Source organism: Salmo salar, chromosome 01 (genome assembly GCF_965601325.2).
Source record: "Salmo salar chromosome 01, fSalSal1, whole genome shotgun sequence".
NCBI classification, from domain to species: domain Eukaryota; kingdom Metazoa; phylum Chordata; class Actinopteri; order Salmoniformes; family Salmonidae; genus Salmo; species Salmo salar.
The window spans coordinates 55,853,656-55,870,807 of NC_138291.1; the positions used below are offsets into that span (position 1 = coordinate 55,853,656).

The window sequence follows — 17,152 nt, forward strand, 5'->3', positions numbered from 1 at the left end:
GGGTCAACCAGTTATTAAATCCAAGGGTTCACATACTTTTTTCATCCTGCACTGTGAATGTTTACACGGTGTGTTCAATAAAGACATGAAAACGTATCATTGTTTGTGTGTTATTAGTTTAATCAGACTGTGTTTGTCAATTGTTGTGACTTAGATGACAATCAGATAAAGTTTTATGACCAATTTATGCAGAAGTCCAGCTAATTGCAAAGGGTACTTTTTCTTGCCACTGTACATACACTCAGAGTATAGTGTCCCAAGAGGATGGGTCAGGATACTAAGAATTAGGGTTGTGTTCATTAGGACACACGCAACGGAAAACTAAAATGATTTTATTATTGGACCAGGTCCAGGTAGTCCCTCTGCGATTCAATCTGTTTTCTTCCATTTGGTGCCCAATGAATATGTCCAAGGATTGAAGCACCATACGTTGGTATGTACTATGTGTGTCTCCTCGCCTCTATGGGAATCTTAATATCGATATTTCTGAATCACTTATTAAAGAGGACATACACTCCCCTACGTAATAAGAAAAGAATACATTTCTGAACACTTCTACATTAATGTGGATGCTACCATGATTACGGACAATCATCAATGAATGGAGGAGAGGGAAGAGGCGTGAGGGAGGGGTGGAGGAGGAGAGGGAAGAGGAGTGAGGGAGGGGTGGAGGAGGAGAGGGAAGAGGAGTGAGGGAGGGGTGGAGGAGGAGAGGGAAGAGGAGTGAGGGAGGGGTGGAGGAGGAGAGGGAAGAGGAGTGAGGGAGGGGTGGAGGAGGAGTGAGGAAGGGGCAGAGGAGGAGAGGGATGAAGAGGGGAGAGGGAGGGGTGGAGCTGAGGCAAGGAGATTGTCAATTCTGGAGGCATTCATGAGGTGTTTGACCTCTCAGGTAGGACGGTGAGGATGTTTGAAATCAGTGTTCATATGAGGCAGGAAGGCGTGAGGGCCTCCGTCAGAACATCTGCACCACTCGCTTCTGTCCCGTCACAATGACACCCACTGTGTGGCCTAATTGTTATACCCAACCCCACGTCCCCAGAAACCCCTCAAAGCCTCAAATCAAATTCTGCATCACATCGTCTTTTATTATCTGTTTTCGCAGTGAATTTTGACATTTTGTAAATGTTGCACATTCCTGTTACTTTGAATATCATACCGTCCGCAAAAAAAAAAAAAATTGAATAAACCTCCCAGAGTTACAAAACAAAATGAGTGACTTACCAGGGTCCCATTGTTTTCCCGGAAAACATCCTGGTTAATATAATTAAAAAGCTTCTTTTCAAGTTGAAGTACAACCTAAAAGGGGCAGAGGGAAGCAGAATATAGGGCTGATTAATAGCGATCCTCATCTGAACCAGCCCTAATTAGAGCTTCAACTAATTTAATGAAGGGTAATGTGCTGTGATGTTGGGGGCAGCATTCATTCGGTCAGAAGTGTAATATAAACGCCACCTGTTCACTTATGCTGGATTCTCACTATTGGGCCAAACTGAGCAAAGCCTTATAAAGCTGTACTAGGCTGGCCTTGTCACACAAAGGCCTGTAGATTCTAATGTATGGGAAAGGTTGTGTCATTTTTCTCTTTATAAAGGCCCATTACAAAGAAGCTATTCTGTGTTCAGGTGAGATGCTACACATGAGTCATTTTGATAAAACGTTGAAATGTCAGGTGTTGTGCGTGTACAGTGCATTTTCAATAATGTAGCATACCTTGCGATCGTTCTCAGATTCTCTGAATATTAGCTTGTCAACTTCATTGGTGTCACCTAGTCTGACCGTCTGCATGGTGGCAGTGGAGCACAGACTCTGTAGTGGGAGAGAGGAAGGAAGGGAGACGGGGGTACGGGGGGGTTAGTGGCAGGATTCACTACTTCTCATAGGATGGAGCAAAATATCATACTGGGGTACATTAAGATAGGCTTGGATAAAACAAATGTCAACGTGTATTGTGTGGTACCAAAGGATAGCAACTTATCAAAGTACAGCAACAAAAGACAACAAAACAGTACATCTCTCACACACACATATGCGCGCCCGCGTACACACACACACACACACACACACACAAATGTACACACTTGAAAAGAGGTACAGCCTACAGTACAGAAGGCTATACTGTATCACATTACTGATGCCCATTCTATATTCCACACACAGAACACATGCACACCACTATGCATTTCAATGATTTTTTAAGCCCCCCCCCCAACCCAAAAAAGCCCAATTTTACTGTCCCCCTCGTATGTATTGACCCTATGGACCGTGTGCATGGTTAAATTCCCCTTTGTGGACTCTTTTAACAATTAGTTAAACATTCGACCATCTGTGTTTGAAGACAGTTGAATGAGGTAATCCCTCAGCCAGTGGTTCCCATACCACACTGCAGGGACAGCAGCCTGATTGAAATTCAAAGCACAGATTAGTTAATCAGGTCAAGCCAATATAACGGGCAGAAAAAGGGCCTTTAGACTGAAATGTCACAAATCAGTCTTGCTTGCTCGAAACGGCACACCAGATTAGAACAAACACCGAGCAGTAAGTGAAGTTCCCCGGTCCCCCCCCCCCACCCTCCCCTCCTCAAAGCTGGTTTCTAAAGCCCTAACAAATCGCTCCATCTTTCACTCATTTAGGCCCTCCAAATGCAGGGTCAATATGGTCCCCTGTCATCCAAATGCTAATGCGCTTAAGTGCGCTTAAGCAGCTTTGTTCAATGAATAGGCCAAAGAAGCTGGAGAAGGGCAAGGCAGAGATACTTTCCCTGTTAAAAAGTAATTGTAGCCACACCAGCAAAAGACAACCCGCAAATGTCATTTTCCATCCACTTCTACGATTATTACAAAAAACATACCAAAATGTGTCTCTTTTGGCAACTTTTATTGTTTACTTAGAACGACTTCAAAACGTATCGAAATCAAGCGAATCAGAAAACAAAATGGAGCCATTAAGTGAGCCTCAGGACATTTAAGCAAATATGTGTATTTATTTTTGGAAAAAAGGTATCTTATTCAAATGAGCCTTTCAAGTTAGTGACTTGGTAGCAGCGTTTGGCTCTCTTTCTTCCCAACCGAAGCCCTTCTGTCAGCTTTGCAAATCCAAAACCCAGCCAAGCAGAAATCCCTGGCCACTTCAGGGCCAGCAGCACTGCCAGAAACCCACACAGCTTATTGGAAGAAAAAAAAAAGATATTTGAAGGACAGAAATGGCCTCTCCATTCACGTTCAAATTATTTCTGTAATCCAGTGAGCGTTGGCCTCGACCAAGAAAGGGTCAATGTTGCTTATCACTATACATGACTATGTCCCCATCGCAAGTGAAAAGCACACCTGCGCACATGAGATAATAGGTCCACAATGCTGTAGCTTTTCTATCACACCTTTCGCCAACTGTTTCTGACTCTCAACCGAAGGTACAACAAGAAAAAGCAACAATGACAGTGTCATGTTTTGAGGGGAAATTATTTCACTTGGCTTATATTTTTCTGGGTGAAACTATACAATTTTAGAGAAAACCAGTTCATCTGAGAGGAATTGTTTTTGAGAAACAAATATGTTTTTCAGAATAGTGCGCCTACAGTGAAAATCTGCCTAATTATGCAGAACAAATTATGCAACTTGTTTTAGTCTACAATCTGCGTCCCCTACACACCCAGCAGTTTGGTGGTGGTCTGTCCTCACAGTGGTTCAGGTTTAGCAGTTCCGTGGCCAGGCCTGACGTTATTGATTGATTCATTTATGTGTTCATTGACTATGACTGATCAGTGAGTCATGGGAGTCTGAGGGGGCTGATTGTACGCCATTGATCACAGTGCGCTCCTTTGACCTCGGAGAAAACAACCTCCCTCTACTACACCTCCTACATACTCTCTATAACTCCCCCCATCCCTAATTTAGATCAGCCTAGCCTACCGACCCACCAGCCCTTTGACCATTGCAGGGACCTTAGTCATGAGATCCCCCCCCCCCAACCTAACGAAGAGGCAGGGTAAATGAGAACGCCATGCCGTCGCTTAAGTCTTATAGATAAATGCAGGACGGGTCTGAAAGGAGACCAGGTGTTCTCAGATAAGAAATTCAATGGAAAAAAATATCCTCACGCAAAGAAAAAAAAAAAGGACAGATGTTGACCACGAGTTAACCCAAGCTCACCGCTGCTAATTGTGGATCATGCATCTGGTAATAGGCACCCTGGGTAAGAGACGAGAGAACGAGAGGGAGGCTCCTGAACAGAGCTCTCTCTTCAAGTGTGGCTGGGCCGATCAAAGCGCCTGTCTTTTAAACATATTACATCTAAACATGCTCTCATTGACTCCTCAAATGATATTAACATAACTAATTTGAGTTAAGCAATCGGCTTTTAATTTGATACATGAGGATGTGGGGGAAAAGAAGAAAAATAGACGGGACAGCTGTCAGGAATGAGAAGTTTGGAAGGTAAACAACTATGTACAGTGGGATGTCTTCACTGCTCGGAACGCCAATAATCTCCAACAGCCCATACAAACAGTCCCTCCAACAGTCCCTGGCCCGGCAAAGCTTTGCATCGTAGGTCACAGGTCAACACAGGAGACAGAGGGCCTGTTTGTGGAGGGGTTAGATAAGAGGTTGCCCCGGTGCATCTTGGGGGATGGCGCTTGCTTTCGGCTTCAATGGAATAATCTCATCAGTGTCCGAGAAGGAAATGGGTGGTGAAAAGACCTCTCTATTCCAGCTGCTCTTTTAAGAGACAAGGTTAAAGCAATCTGTCCCACTTCAAAGCACAGGCACACCGACCGTCTCTCCCCTTCTGCTCCTGATCCAGCCCCTCAAACAGATGGAGGAGCTCTGCTGAGCCCAACGCAAACACAACACTGACACAACCAACAAAACCATGCCGCAACCCCCATTCAACCTTGCCACAACCCATCTGACACGCCATTTCCACACTTAAGACAACCTACTGTATACACAAAGCCAGTATCCCCCCTCTTGCCCCGATATACCTTCCATTCAGCACATCCAATACCACGCGTAGACATGCATAACAAATCTCTGTGCATGCGGATATGGAGGTGTTTCCCAAACCTCTTCTCGACCAACCCCTCCAAATGCACAGACCTATTGCCGTACAAGCACACCCGATTCAACTAATCAACTAATGGCCAAGCCCTTCATTAAAACAAGTGTGCTGGTTCTGGAATACGTCAATTAGGTGGAACAGCTGAGGGTACTCAAGGAGAGGTTTGGGAAAAACTGCTGTATTGGTTTCAAGATAGCACTGAGGTAATATGTCTCGTCCTCTCCACCACGCCCCAGTCCAAGGCTTGTAACGTCCCAGGGGTCCACGGGCATGACAGTGTGCCAGGTGACTGCCCTGGCATAGCAATGCGCAATGGTGGTTTTATCGGATTTACGCCAAAGAGCCTGGACACTCAACCCCACGACTGGGTGATTTCCATCCAATAATTTCCCATGCCTACTGTTCACTCTCCCATTCCGCCCAATATAATCACCCATTGAGTGCGATTAAATCTCGATTGTTGAGGAGGGAGCGAGAGAGAGAGAGCGATGCGACAATGAGTTGGAATATGGCCCTCGGGCCGCTGTTGCTTAAAGAGATCATTCTCTATTACGCCGAGGGGGGACGGGGTAGGGCTGGCCTTTTTGTCATCGGGGGGGGGGGCATTGTCACGGCGTGCCATTATTTTCCCACCGCTGCGTGAGGGGACTTGCCAACCCGCTCCTGAGTGGTGCCAACGGTTGGCAGGTTTAGCTTACCACGCTCCTCCTCTCTTACCTCCCCTAATCAGCCGGCACTGCATGCATGATTGAGACATCTGCCCTACCGGTGAGGCACTCAGATCCAAAGTGGGCAAAAACAAATGTCCTCCCCACCTGCCACCCATTACCCAGGGAGCCTTTAAATCAGGGCTGACCCTCCCCACCCAGCCTGCCTGGAGTCCAGCCAGAGAGCTCCACACTCTCTCCCTGCGGGTTGCTAATTAATCCCACTAAACACGGTGGATTCATCAATGCCATGGATGAAGAACTAGGAGGGGGGATTTAACATGGGGGGGGGGGGGTGATAGTACACAAAACCGTTTCAGTAGGAGTAGAAGTACTGATCTAGGAACAGTTTTGCCTTTTACATCATAATGGATACAATTATATGGACAGGACAGGTGGACCTGATCAGAGATCAGCAGTCCTACCCTGAGACTATTTATTATGGACCCTGTGGCGTTATCCTGCTACCCTCACAGTTAGCCCGTTGCCCTATTTCTGACCTAGACTCACACTAGGTTAGAGGTAACTCAGGAGGGACCATGCATGGGCGTCTTTCTGGTCGAAAGAATGGTCGACCCTCCTCACTGTCTCGCCTCAGCATCCCCCACCACACACACTGATACATAAATACACTCTCATTGGTTCCCATGAACCACAGAGTGTGAGAGCTGAAGTACGGTGATAGCAAGCCGCACTGGGGGGTCTCCAAGTGCGCAACGCCCCCTCTCAAACGAGGTGAGGTAAAAGGGGTGCGCGAGGTAAAGATAATGTGCCCTATTTATCTTGTGCATTATAACATCTGGGAAGCTTCTCTAAAACAACGGGTGGCATTTGGAGGGGTGCCATTCTTGCCCCTGTCCTTCCTTCAGGGCCCTGCCAAATGTATTTGTCCTTTCCGAAGCATAATGGACAGGCCACAAATCATTCAGGACAACAGGATGGAGGGGTGGGGTGTGTGTGTGTGTGAGAGACTGTGTGTGTGTTCGCCTCCCCTGGTATTTAACTCCTCTGCTCGCCCATTCTCCAGGGGCCTCCGCAGGACAAATTGCCCTGCTTAGTTGTCTTTGAGAGGCAGTGCAGCGCGTAGAGAAAGGGACAGGGCTGAAACACAGGGAACAGCCCCATAAAAATTCATCACTTTGACCCCACGACCTCACCCTTCTGGGGGTTCCAGAGTAGACTCACCCCTGGAGCTGGGAGCAGGCACACAGCAGTACCCCCCCCCCCCTCCCCCCATCACACACAAATTGCTAATATAGCCAACTTTACCAACCTTCCAAACATACACTCATTCCACACTCAACATTATCTCATACACACTTGCGAAAGCAATGAAACAGACAAAACCTCCCCAATCCCACACATTTTACCACCACAATGGCTGACGACAGACTTCTCAACAGGAAAAGGCCACCAGATGCTTCATTGTGTGTGTATAAAGTGGTGGCAGTAAAGGAGGTTGGGAACTCCTCAGCGTATTAGGCAAAGTAAGAGGAGCCATTGTCTCAGGCCCGGCTACTGCCACGTTACTGCCACCTGTACAAAGAAAGCCTAATGAAAGATTTCATCTGAAAACCTCGGCCAGCCCACCTCCCCTCTGACACTTTAAGTCAGCAGTTTGAAACCAATCACGGCAGATGTCCGCAAGACTGTTTAACGCACAGGAGTTACTCTCCAAAACGCAATAGGCCTATAGTCAGTCCTACAGTCAAACCCTTCCTTTCAACAGCTCGCCTCCCTTATTGGGATAATGCCTCATTTGAACGTTGTTCGATACAAGTTTTGGAATGGACGTCAATGTTTGTGCAATTAATACTTTTTCACATCTCAGAAGAAAACCTATCCTCCCAATGAAGAATACAACCAGAAAGTGAAATTGAAACATCAGGTGATGATTACTGTGTGGTACAACGTAAAAAAACAAAAAACAAAGACGCAGCTTTGTGGCCATTACAGATCATACACACTCACTTAGCACTGTTGGGAGTTGTATTTACTCATATATAATCCAAAACTTTTTGCTCATTCCACACTAGCTAGTGACTAATTTAAGTTAGCCTAGAGAGTGAGGTTGTGTGTGTGGAGGGGGGGTTTATTGTTGGGAGGTCAATTAGAGAATATTGGAGAGGTGATCACGGGTTCTCTATTAAAGAGACCAGAGGCTCTGCATGGAGTTCATTACCGCACTGATCAATAGCGATCCTGGCTGAACAATTAATGAAGCTCTAATCCTCCTGTCCCCTCTGGAGGGCGAGACCTGGGCTGTGTTCAGTAGGCACCAAACGCAATGAAAACCAACTGACACAGGGAAGGACTAAGCTGTAATTGTCCAATACGAAACACTCCTTTATGTTTTCCGGTGCAAAAAAAACGTTTCAATGTCTTCTGTTGCATGCCCAAATGAAGAGGGCAGGGCTTTGACCGCTAAACTACTCCAAAATTGGATGGCGCTTCTGTTGTCTAATAACAGCACACCTGCCTCAGCATGAAGGATAAGTCAAACAAACACATTTCATGCACATTAGTAGAGTCCAGAGAATTACTATTGGGCTTTAACTAAAACTTAACACAGGATTATAACTAGGGCCCCGGGTTTATCTAAGTAGGTACTAAGTAATGCAGTCAGGAAACTAAATGAGACCTGCACGTAAGTAAAGGAACTTAAGAGTTTATAATACTGTATTCAATCTTTTTTATTTATTTATAAAAATGTTTTTAAAAAGGACCCCGTCACAATGCCTCCGCGGAGACAAAGAACAAGGATTCATTTGGAAGCTAGCGCCACCCTTTCATTTGTTTCGGGGCATCTAAACGATGCGGCTTGTCCGGCAAGGCGACAGGGGAGCCCTGTGGTGTAATTCAGCCCGGCGAAGGGGAAAGAAAGGTATACAGAGCAGCCCTGCTACCCCGCGACGCGCTAGGCAACCATCTTGTGGGTGGGCTTTGTGATACATTTTACACATTTTTCATGACCATCCCTCTAGATGTGACCCCACTCGGGGTCCCTTTATGCCCCTGACAGCTCTGCGCAGGAAAACATGCTGCTTCTCTGATAGCATGAAATCGGGGAACAAAGACCCCCAAGGAGAGGAGAAGGGGGCCGCCGAGGCGCGCTGTGCTCCGGGCCCCGCCTGGATCTGGACACAAACAGATGTTAGGACAGCCCAGTGCCTCTCAGCCTAACAGTCCCCTGAAAGGAAAGTCTTGTAGGTGAAATGGGCCTGAAATGGATTGTTTCGGGCCTCCTCTAAGACAAAGACGAGCACCTCCTCAAAGAGCCAGGCCAATATGGCCGTCACAGATAAATCACTGGGGGGGATTGTAGAAAGAGGTCCGTGATTTCTCACTGTGCCTCTTAAAAATCGTGCCTCTTAAATATGATGGGGTATTTGTCGGAGGGCTGTGAAAAGAGCTGAGAGACTCCTCATGTCACTGAGCAGAGTTGTTTAAGAGCCCTAGGTGCCAACGCTGGGTTTACAGCTGTGCTACTACAAAGAGATGCTCTGTGGGACCACCTCTCTATGACTGACAGTATCTATAGCCTATCCAACTCCATGAATAAGATTTCAAATCAGATCTCTCCATCTTCTTTGGATGGATATTGCATTCTTTACATTCTCCATTCAAACAGCATTAACTTCTAATTGGAAATCTATCCCAGATGTTGATGTGTAATGAATATGTTGTGCTACCGAGAAACTGCCCATGAAAGTAGGACTGCTTGATATGATTGATATAAAATAGAATGGTATAAATGTTAACGACGTTAACTCGCAAATTAAGTTTGACTTATTTTGAGCTGGAACAGAGATGACTTGGAGAACTTTCACAGGGTGGGGGGGGGGGGACAGAACCTTATGTAAACTCCATCACAGGGTGGAGGAAATGGAATGGCTGTGTGTGTGTGTGTGTGTGTGTGTGTGTGTGTGTGTGTGTGTGTCTGTGTGTGTATGTGTGTGTGTGCAACCCCCTCCAGCACTGCATTAGTCAAACATAGACTGACATCATACAAGCAAGGCACTATGCACCAGGCACAAAGACGACCTTATCCTCAACAGTTTATGCCACATTTAATTTGGAACTAAATAAAAACCCACTGTTAGCAGTTGCTGGGCTGCATGGACGGGCTCCATTTTTGACTATGATAGAGGCGAGGATGACTCTGTGAAAAAGTGTCTCTAGCACGTTGGGAGACGAGATAAAACCAATAAGATCCATAGGGAAACTCAAACTCCAGCATTCATCTCATAATTCAACATAATAGCGCTCATCTTGTCTACAACCATGCACACTCAGACAGCCTAATATCGCCAGACACACACGTCCTAGGGGGTGGCAGCTAGGCAGCTCTAAGCTCATATGACAAGACTATATTAGAACATGCTTGTCTGTCTGGCTGGCCATGTGCGTTTAGCTAATATCCTCATATCCCCATTGTGGCGTAACCTGCCTTCCTGACCCAATTTAACGCCAAACCTTTCAGTGAGACTAGAGCCCACTCTGCTAGACAAATCGGCTTGTTCCTTTTCTTCGACCCCCCCCCCCCCCGGAGTGAAAAGCTTTCCTGAGCCGTTAAAGACGAATGATCAGTGCTCTGGAACGTTGGGGGCCTTGTCAGGAGAAAGGAGAGGAGGATGGAGAAAAAAAAGTCCAAGAATGAGGACAAAACTCCTGCATTCAGAAAGAGAGCGAGATGGGGGGGGGGGGGGGTGACAGGGAGATGATCGAGAAAGACAGGTAGAGAGTGAAAGAGGGTGAGTGAGCGAGCCAGCTGAAAGAAACTTGGGATGAGAGAACTAAAGCCCTACTAGAGACTAAGAAGGTGGGGTAGCCAGAGTGACCAGCAGGTGTGGCATCATTGAGGGTCAATGGGGCTACGGCCCAGGCCAACCAAGGACCAGAGAGGCCACGACGCTATGGTCTGAGGGGGACGGTGGGTGACCACTGGTGCCAGGCGCTGCCCTCACCCCCTGTCACACCATGTCATTTACCCCTGGCATGGCTGGCCCAGCTGCCAGCAGCTCCGGCCAGTAACACAATGGCTGCAGCTCTTGTTGATGAGGAGGCTGTTGTTGATGAGGAGGACCAACAGAAGCCACTGCTTGTTCTTCATTTGCAGAGTGTTTTTATTGCGAAACGGCGTCCTGATCAAAGTGACATCGCTCAAGTTCCTCCCTCATCACTGAACTCTCGCTCTGTGTTTCCATTAGCATGGCAAGCAAACAGAGGAATAAGAAGGAGAGGAGAAAACAGGCTCTTTTGTCCCAGGGGGAATAATCTCACTCTATCCAGATGGGCTCTCTCTCTCATATAATGGGGCCTCTGTGATGAATTACCCAGATCATGAAGGTTTATCTTCATATAGACACATCTTTGTCTGAAATACGAGCTGATAAAATTTTATCGAGAATCAACATCTAGTCTAGAGACAAGGTGAGGCTGTATCATGACGACCTTACAAATTTATCTCATAATCCCTATTTTTGGATTACTGCAGGCCTCATTGTCAGTCATAATATGGGTTTAAAAACCTAAGATGGTGCTGCTAAGAGATACAATGAGATTCTCAATGTATCACAAAATCGTGTATATGATAGAGATGTTGTTAAGTAGGAAACTCCCACCTGCTGTGGGATTTGGGGAGATAGTAGGCAGTAGTGTGTGTGTGCTCAAACACGTGAATATGCGTGTGTGTGCTCAATCACGTAAATATGCATGTGTGTGGGTGCACATGTGCATGTGTGTGACGGCAGCCAAGGAGGGTCACAGTCCCCACAGTCCCTGGTGTCCAGGGTCCCCCGGAACAGAGGCCCAATCAGTGCTAGCCCAGTGGCTAACGGATGGATGGCCCCCAAATTTAATTAGCCTGACTAATGTAGTGTATACTTAATTACACTCCCTCTGTTTTGATTAATAGCAGGGCCCACGTTAGCACACACGCTAATCAAAGGCTGTGGCAAAAAGGGACAAGGTAGTGAATATTATTTACCCAGAAACAGGCTCTCGAGCCAAGACAGTACGCATCAACAACCCTAAATGACTCTTTCCAGCCTATTTGAAGAGTAATGTGTATGTATCACATGAAGGCATAAATACATTATTACAGTCATGGAAGAACACATGCAAGCAATCACACACACACACTAGTGATGTGCGGGTTGACTTATAACCCGTAGTCCCTGCGGTTATATCCACGGGGCGGGCGGGTTTAGGGTCATGAAATATTGTGGGCGGGTTGAATAAAGAGAAAACAATGCATAAATGTATAATTCTTGTGCAATTCATATCTATAGGCTACATACATGGAGGTTTTTCTTTCATTATTTTTATCTGGCGTTAGTGCGTAGCAAGCCTAAGCTTTAGGGCCTAACCGTAGCGTGTGAAATACACGCCAACTGGCAAACGCTTAAAATGTTTTCGGTAACTTGAGCAGAAAAAGTTATCAATCCACTGAGGATAAAAAAAAGGACAAGTTTAATTCAATAAGAGAAAATATGTAAAATGGAGAGTTAAAAAGAAATAGAAGGGAGGGCCAGAACAGTAGTGGTAATGCTGGGGAAATATTTGGTTATGTGGTAAATGAGGAGGATAGCAGTGCTGTGCCATCATTGTAATGTGCTATAAAAATTTGACAGTCACAGGATGGGGACTTCAAAATGGCACGTCAAGGGAATTGTACTTACTGTTCAGATGGGTTAAATGGAATAGTAGCCTAACTGAAATCTGGACACTGACTGTAGGTCTATTGCACGAAAGACATTTCACTGTACTTGTGCACGTGACATTAAAACTTGAAACTTACCTCTCACATATCCTAATACAATATTAACTCCTGCAGAATTAAACATTTCTTGCAGTAAAATGATGCACCAAAAATTCTGACTCGGGAACAGGAGTGGAGAAATATGATTTCTTTCTATCAGCATCTTGAGAGAATGAACGCGCAGTTACAGACCATCTGTAAAGGTGGCGGCGCTATCTTTATCAGCATCATAAAAACAGATAGTATTTCAACCACATAAAATATGCATCCAAGCCGAACTGAAGAAAAAAAACATGTTGGGTCATTTTAACAGCTTCTAATTTCCTTAAAACCGGTCAAACTGATGTCATTTGGAAATTTTGCACGGAAATCTTTCTATTTCTTATTTTTTTGCTATTGCATTTTCTCCCCCGGTGGGCCCAGTCCCTAAACATCTTTGCTGCATGAGAGAAGCAGAGATGAAAGCAGAAAGAGAAAACTAACTTTACCGATGTCAACTACATTGAAGCATTCGTTCAATCGATTTATGACATTCTGGTGAGCAAGGGTTTACTTAGTCTTCTAAGGCAACAAGTAATGACGGAAGAGATGCTGCATGTATCTAATTATAGACAAGTTGACTAACAAATAGCCAAACAAAATGTCGGAAATTATAAGCAGAAACATGGGCCTATCTAAAAAGGCCTGTCAAAAAAATCGTTCAGCCGTCTGACTGTACAGCACATTTTCTATAATTGCGGGTTAGGGTCGGGTGCAGGCCTCAGATTTTCATTTATCACATATCAGACGTGGGATCAAGTCACTATTAATCAAGTCACAAGCAAGTCTCAAGTCACAAGGTCGGACTCTTAAGTCTGAGCCCCAAGTAGAACGAACGGGTTGAGTCAAATCCAAGTCGTGCATTCCAAGATAAAGTCGAGTCACGTTTAAAAAAAAAATCTCTACATGCTCTGATTAGTTCAACTACAAATCTTTGTATATTTATTGAGTCTACCAGACTGCCCTTTTCATAATTTTTTCTACAACATATTTTGATTAAGTAATAATTCATTTCAACAAATTCCAAATGCAAGCTTCATAACTAAAATGATACATTTCAAGCAATTTTGACATAACAAAAGACAAGTAGGCCTATGCTAGTAATTGGTGCTCGATGCCCCATTGCTGGTGAGCTTGCAAAGTAAACGGTTCATATTCTTGCTCACCAAACCATTTTTGGAGCTGGATATTTATGGCAATCCTTTCTCCCAACAACTTGACATTTGAGCTGCACCCGATCCAATAGATGTACAGCAAATCAGCAATCTGTTCGCTAGCTCAGTGGTTCTTAAACCTTCTGACACACAAACCCCAAAAAGCAGCCTGTCATTACAGCCATAAACGGCAACGCATTTTCAAAACTTAAGATACAGAAATAAACTGCGTTTTACACCTGCATTTTTAGCAGAAAGTCATCCATGTTAGCAGCCAATATCAGGTAGGGATACAATGCCACTTCTTTGGATTCCAGAGCAAGCAGAATCATAAGGCCTACCAACCTGTATGCAGCAGAGGATCGGATGGAAAGCATGGTCTTTCTGCACCACACACTATCACCATGGAGGGCTGCATGTCCGCAGAACACTCGTTGCCGAGTTCTTCCTCACAAATACTGCATTTAATTTGTCAGAATGTGTTAGATCTTCATCCCATAATATTGAAAGCAGCGCTATGTTACAGCTATCTTATATAGCCGGTAGCCACCTAAACTAGGCCTATTAAAAATATGAAAATGATCAATAAAATTGCCAGGTAGCCTATTATTGTTCTGGCAAAGATGCCTCTGTAGTATATTTCTAAACTGTATTTTATATGGATAATATAAATGTAGGCCGATCCAGTGGCAATTTTAGCATGTAGATCTTGGTGGGGCACACTGAAAAAAAATTATTTTAGATGCATGCCAGCAAAGCCACAACACAACACTAAACAATACATTCATTGGACTATAATGGTGACAAATGGTGCCCACAAACTGTTAGGGTCTACATAAAGCTGTCTCAACAGCAGTCCCGACACTTTACCACTGTTACACCTGGCGATCACTGGTTACCACTGACAATTGAGATGAATATGGCATAAGGCGACGACAAGCCGATAAGAGGCAATCCGTCATTTAGATTAAGACATTAATGAGCGAGCTAGGACGGACGCAGTCAATTTAACTATATGTTCAGCACTTTTGAAATGTACAGTGACAGAATTCAGAACATGGGCCGTTCTTACAGTATTCTCCCTGTACACCAAGTCAGAACCATAGGATAAATAAATGAGGCATATAAGCAGACAATGAAAGCTCTTACAATATTTGATGACATCTCTCTAAAACAGGCTATAGGCTACATGTGCACCACCAAATCAGAAATCAGAATTATGAATGGAAAAGGGACCGAACTATTAGGGTGAGGCACATGGGCTACTAACAGCTTACTACACAATATATACTTAGTATTATTTTCTTAGCTACAGTATACATATCTCGTTGGCATATTACATCACTTACGCCGCAGCATACAAGACATTTTTGAACTCACCTTGTTGTGCTGTGCTCACTTGAACAGGTCATTCATTCGTTGGCAAATTTTGTCAAAGTCTGGCATCCTCTGGATTTATGGTGCTTTCAAGATAACTGGGAACTCGGCAAAAACAAGGTCGAATCATGACATTAGTGTTCTTCAGGACGTAGCTCTAGAAAGAGAACAGAGTTCCCGACTTGGAATTCCGAGTTGGATGACCATTCAAAACGTATTTTCCCAGTCTGAGCTATTTTTTCCCCCCCGAGTTCCCAGTAGTCTTGAACTCACTGAAGTCTGAGATTTCCGAGTCTACAGTTGTTTTGAGCGCGGCAGAAGTCAAGCTGGATTGACAGCATGGCCAAAGTCGAATGTTTATCCTTTTAAGCTTGTAAAGGAGGTCCATAAACCCAGACTTGGACCACAGATACACTCCAATGAATAGCAGGCTAGTAATTGCTTTGCAATGCCTGCAGTTAGCCACTGATTCCTTCCAAACCACTCGTTGTTGAATTTGAAATTTACAACTTGTTGTGTAATGTTTATGTCCAATGGCCGTTGAGCACCGATACATTTTATCTATAATTTCTCTTCTCTTTTTATGACAAGGATTGAAAAGGATTTGCCAGTAGATTGTCGACTTGATTAATGATGACTTGCAAGCTTGCTACAGTTGAAGTTGGAAGTTTACATACACCTTAGCCAAATACATTCAAACTCAGTTTTTCACAATTCCTGACATTTAATCCTAGTAAAAATTCCCTGTTTTAGGTGAGTTAGGATCACCACTTTGTTGTAAGAATGTGAAATGTCAGAATAACAGTAGAGAGAATGATTTCTTTCAGCTTTTATTTCTTTCATCACATTCACAGGGTTCAAAATATTTTGTACCGGTTTCCTCCAGCATCTTCACAAGGTCCTTTGCTGTTGTTCTGGGAATGATTTGCACTTTCGCACCAAAGTACGTTCATATCTAGGAGACAGAATGTGTCTCCTTCCTGAGCGGAATGACGGCTGCATGTTCCCATGGTGTTTATACTTGCGTACTATTGTTTGTACAGATGAACGTGGTACCTTCAGGCATTTGGAAATTGCTCCTAAGGATGAACCAGACTTGTGGAGGTCTACAATTTTTTTTTCTGAGGTCTTGGCTGATTTCTTTTGATTTCCCCATGATGTCAAGCAAAGAGGCACTGAGTTTGAAGGTAGGCCTTGAAATACATCTACAGGTACACCTCCTATTGACTCAAATGATGTCAATTAGCCTATCAGAAGCTTCTAAAGCCATAACAACATTTTCTAGAATTTTCCAAGCTGTTTCAAGGCACAGTCTACATGCACAAAGTTAACTTCTGACCCACTGGAATTGTGATACAGTGAATTATAAGTGAAATAATCTGTCTGTAAACAATTGTTGGAAAAATGACTTGTGTCATGCACAAAGTAGATGTCCTAACCGACTTGCTAAAACTATAGTTTGTTAACAAGAAATTTGTGGAGTGGTTGAAAAACTAGTTTTAATGACTCCAACCTAAGTGTATGTAAACTTCCGACTTCAACTGTATAAACTACAAATGGTAAACTATATGTTGCCTCTTAAAATATGTATAAAAAATATATTTTCCCATTCAGTTTCACACTGGTGAGTTGCGACCCCCCAAAACCTTCTCCCAACTGAGAACCACTGCGCTAGCTCTCCCGATGTGTTGAACGGCAGTTTGCTGGTCCAATCAGAGGGCCGAGTGTGCTGCTGCTACTATCTATGGCTGCATGGAGAGTAAATCATGGAGACTCTGTCACAAAATGAGTGACAAAACGTTACAAAACCTGACCAGATAATTTCAAGTCATCAGTCTCAAGTTAATGTCGAGTCTCGAGGCTCCAAGTCAAGTTATTTTCTATCAAGTCGAGTCTCAAGTCATCAAATTTGCGACTGGAGTCCGACTCGAGTCCAAGTCATGCGACTCGAGTCCTTGCGGATTGGTTATGAGCAATTGCGGGCGGGTACAGGTGTACAAACAGCTGACCCGCGCATCACTAACACACACCCATGTATGCCCACACACACACACTTA

At 44.5% G+C, this 17,152-nt stretch overlaps 1 protein-coding gene across 2 annotated transcripts in view; it reads right to left on the minus strand.

The window, feature by feature from the left end:
- Positions 1 to 17,152, minus strand: part of inpp5a (inositol polyphosphate-5-phosphatase A) — a 200,466-nt gene that overhangs the window by 29,870 nt on the left and 153,444 nt on the right. For both annotated transcript variants that reach the window (XM_014200229.3, XM_014200220.3), the window contains exons 10-11: positions 1,711 to 1,806; positions 1,222 to 1,296 (exon numbers count right to left, since the gene is read on the minus strand). In XM_014200229.3, coding sequence (XP_014055704.1) covers positions 1,222 to 1,296; positions 1,711 to 1,806 — 171 coding nt within the window. The remainder of the gene's footprint in view (positions 1 to 1,221; positions 1,297 to 1,710; positions 1,807 to 17,152) is intronic.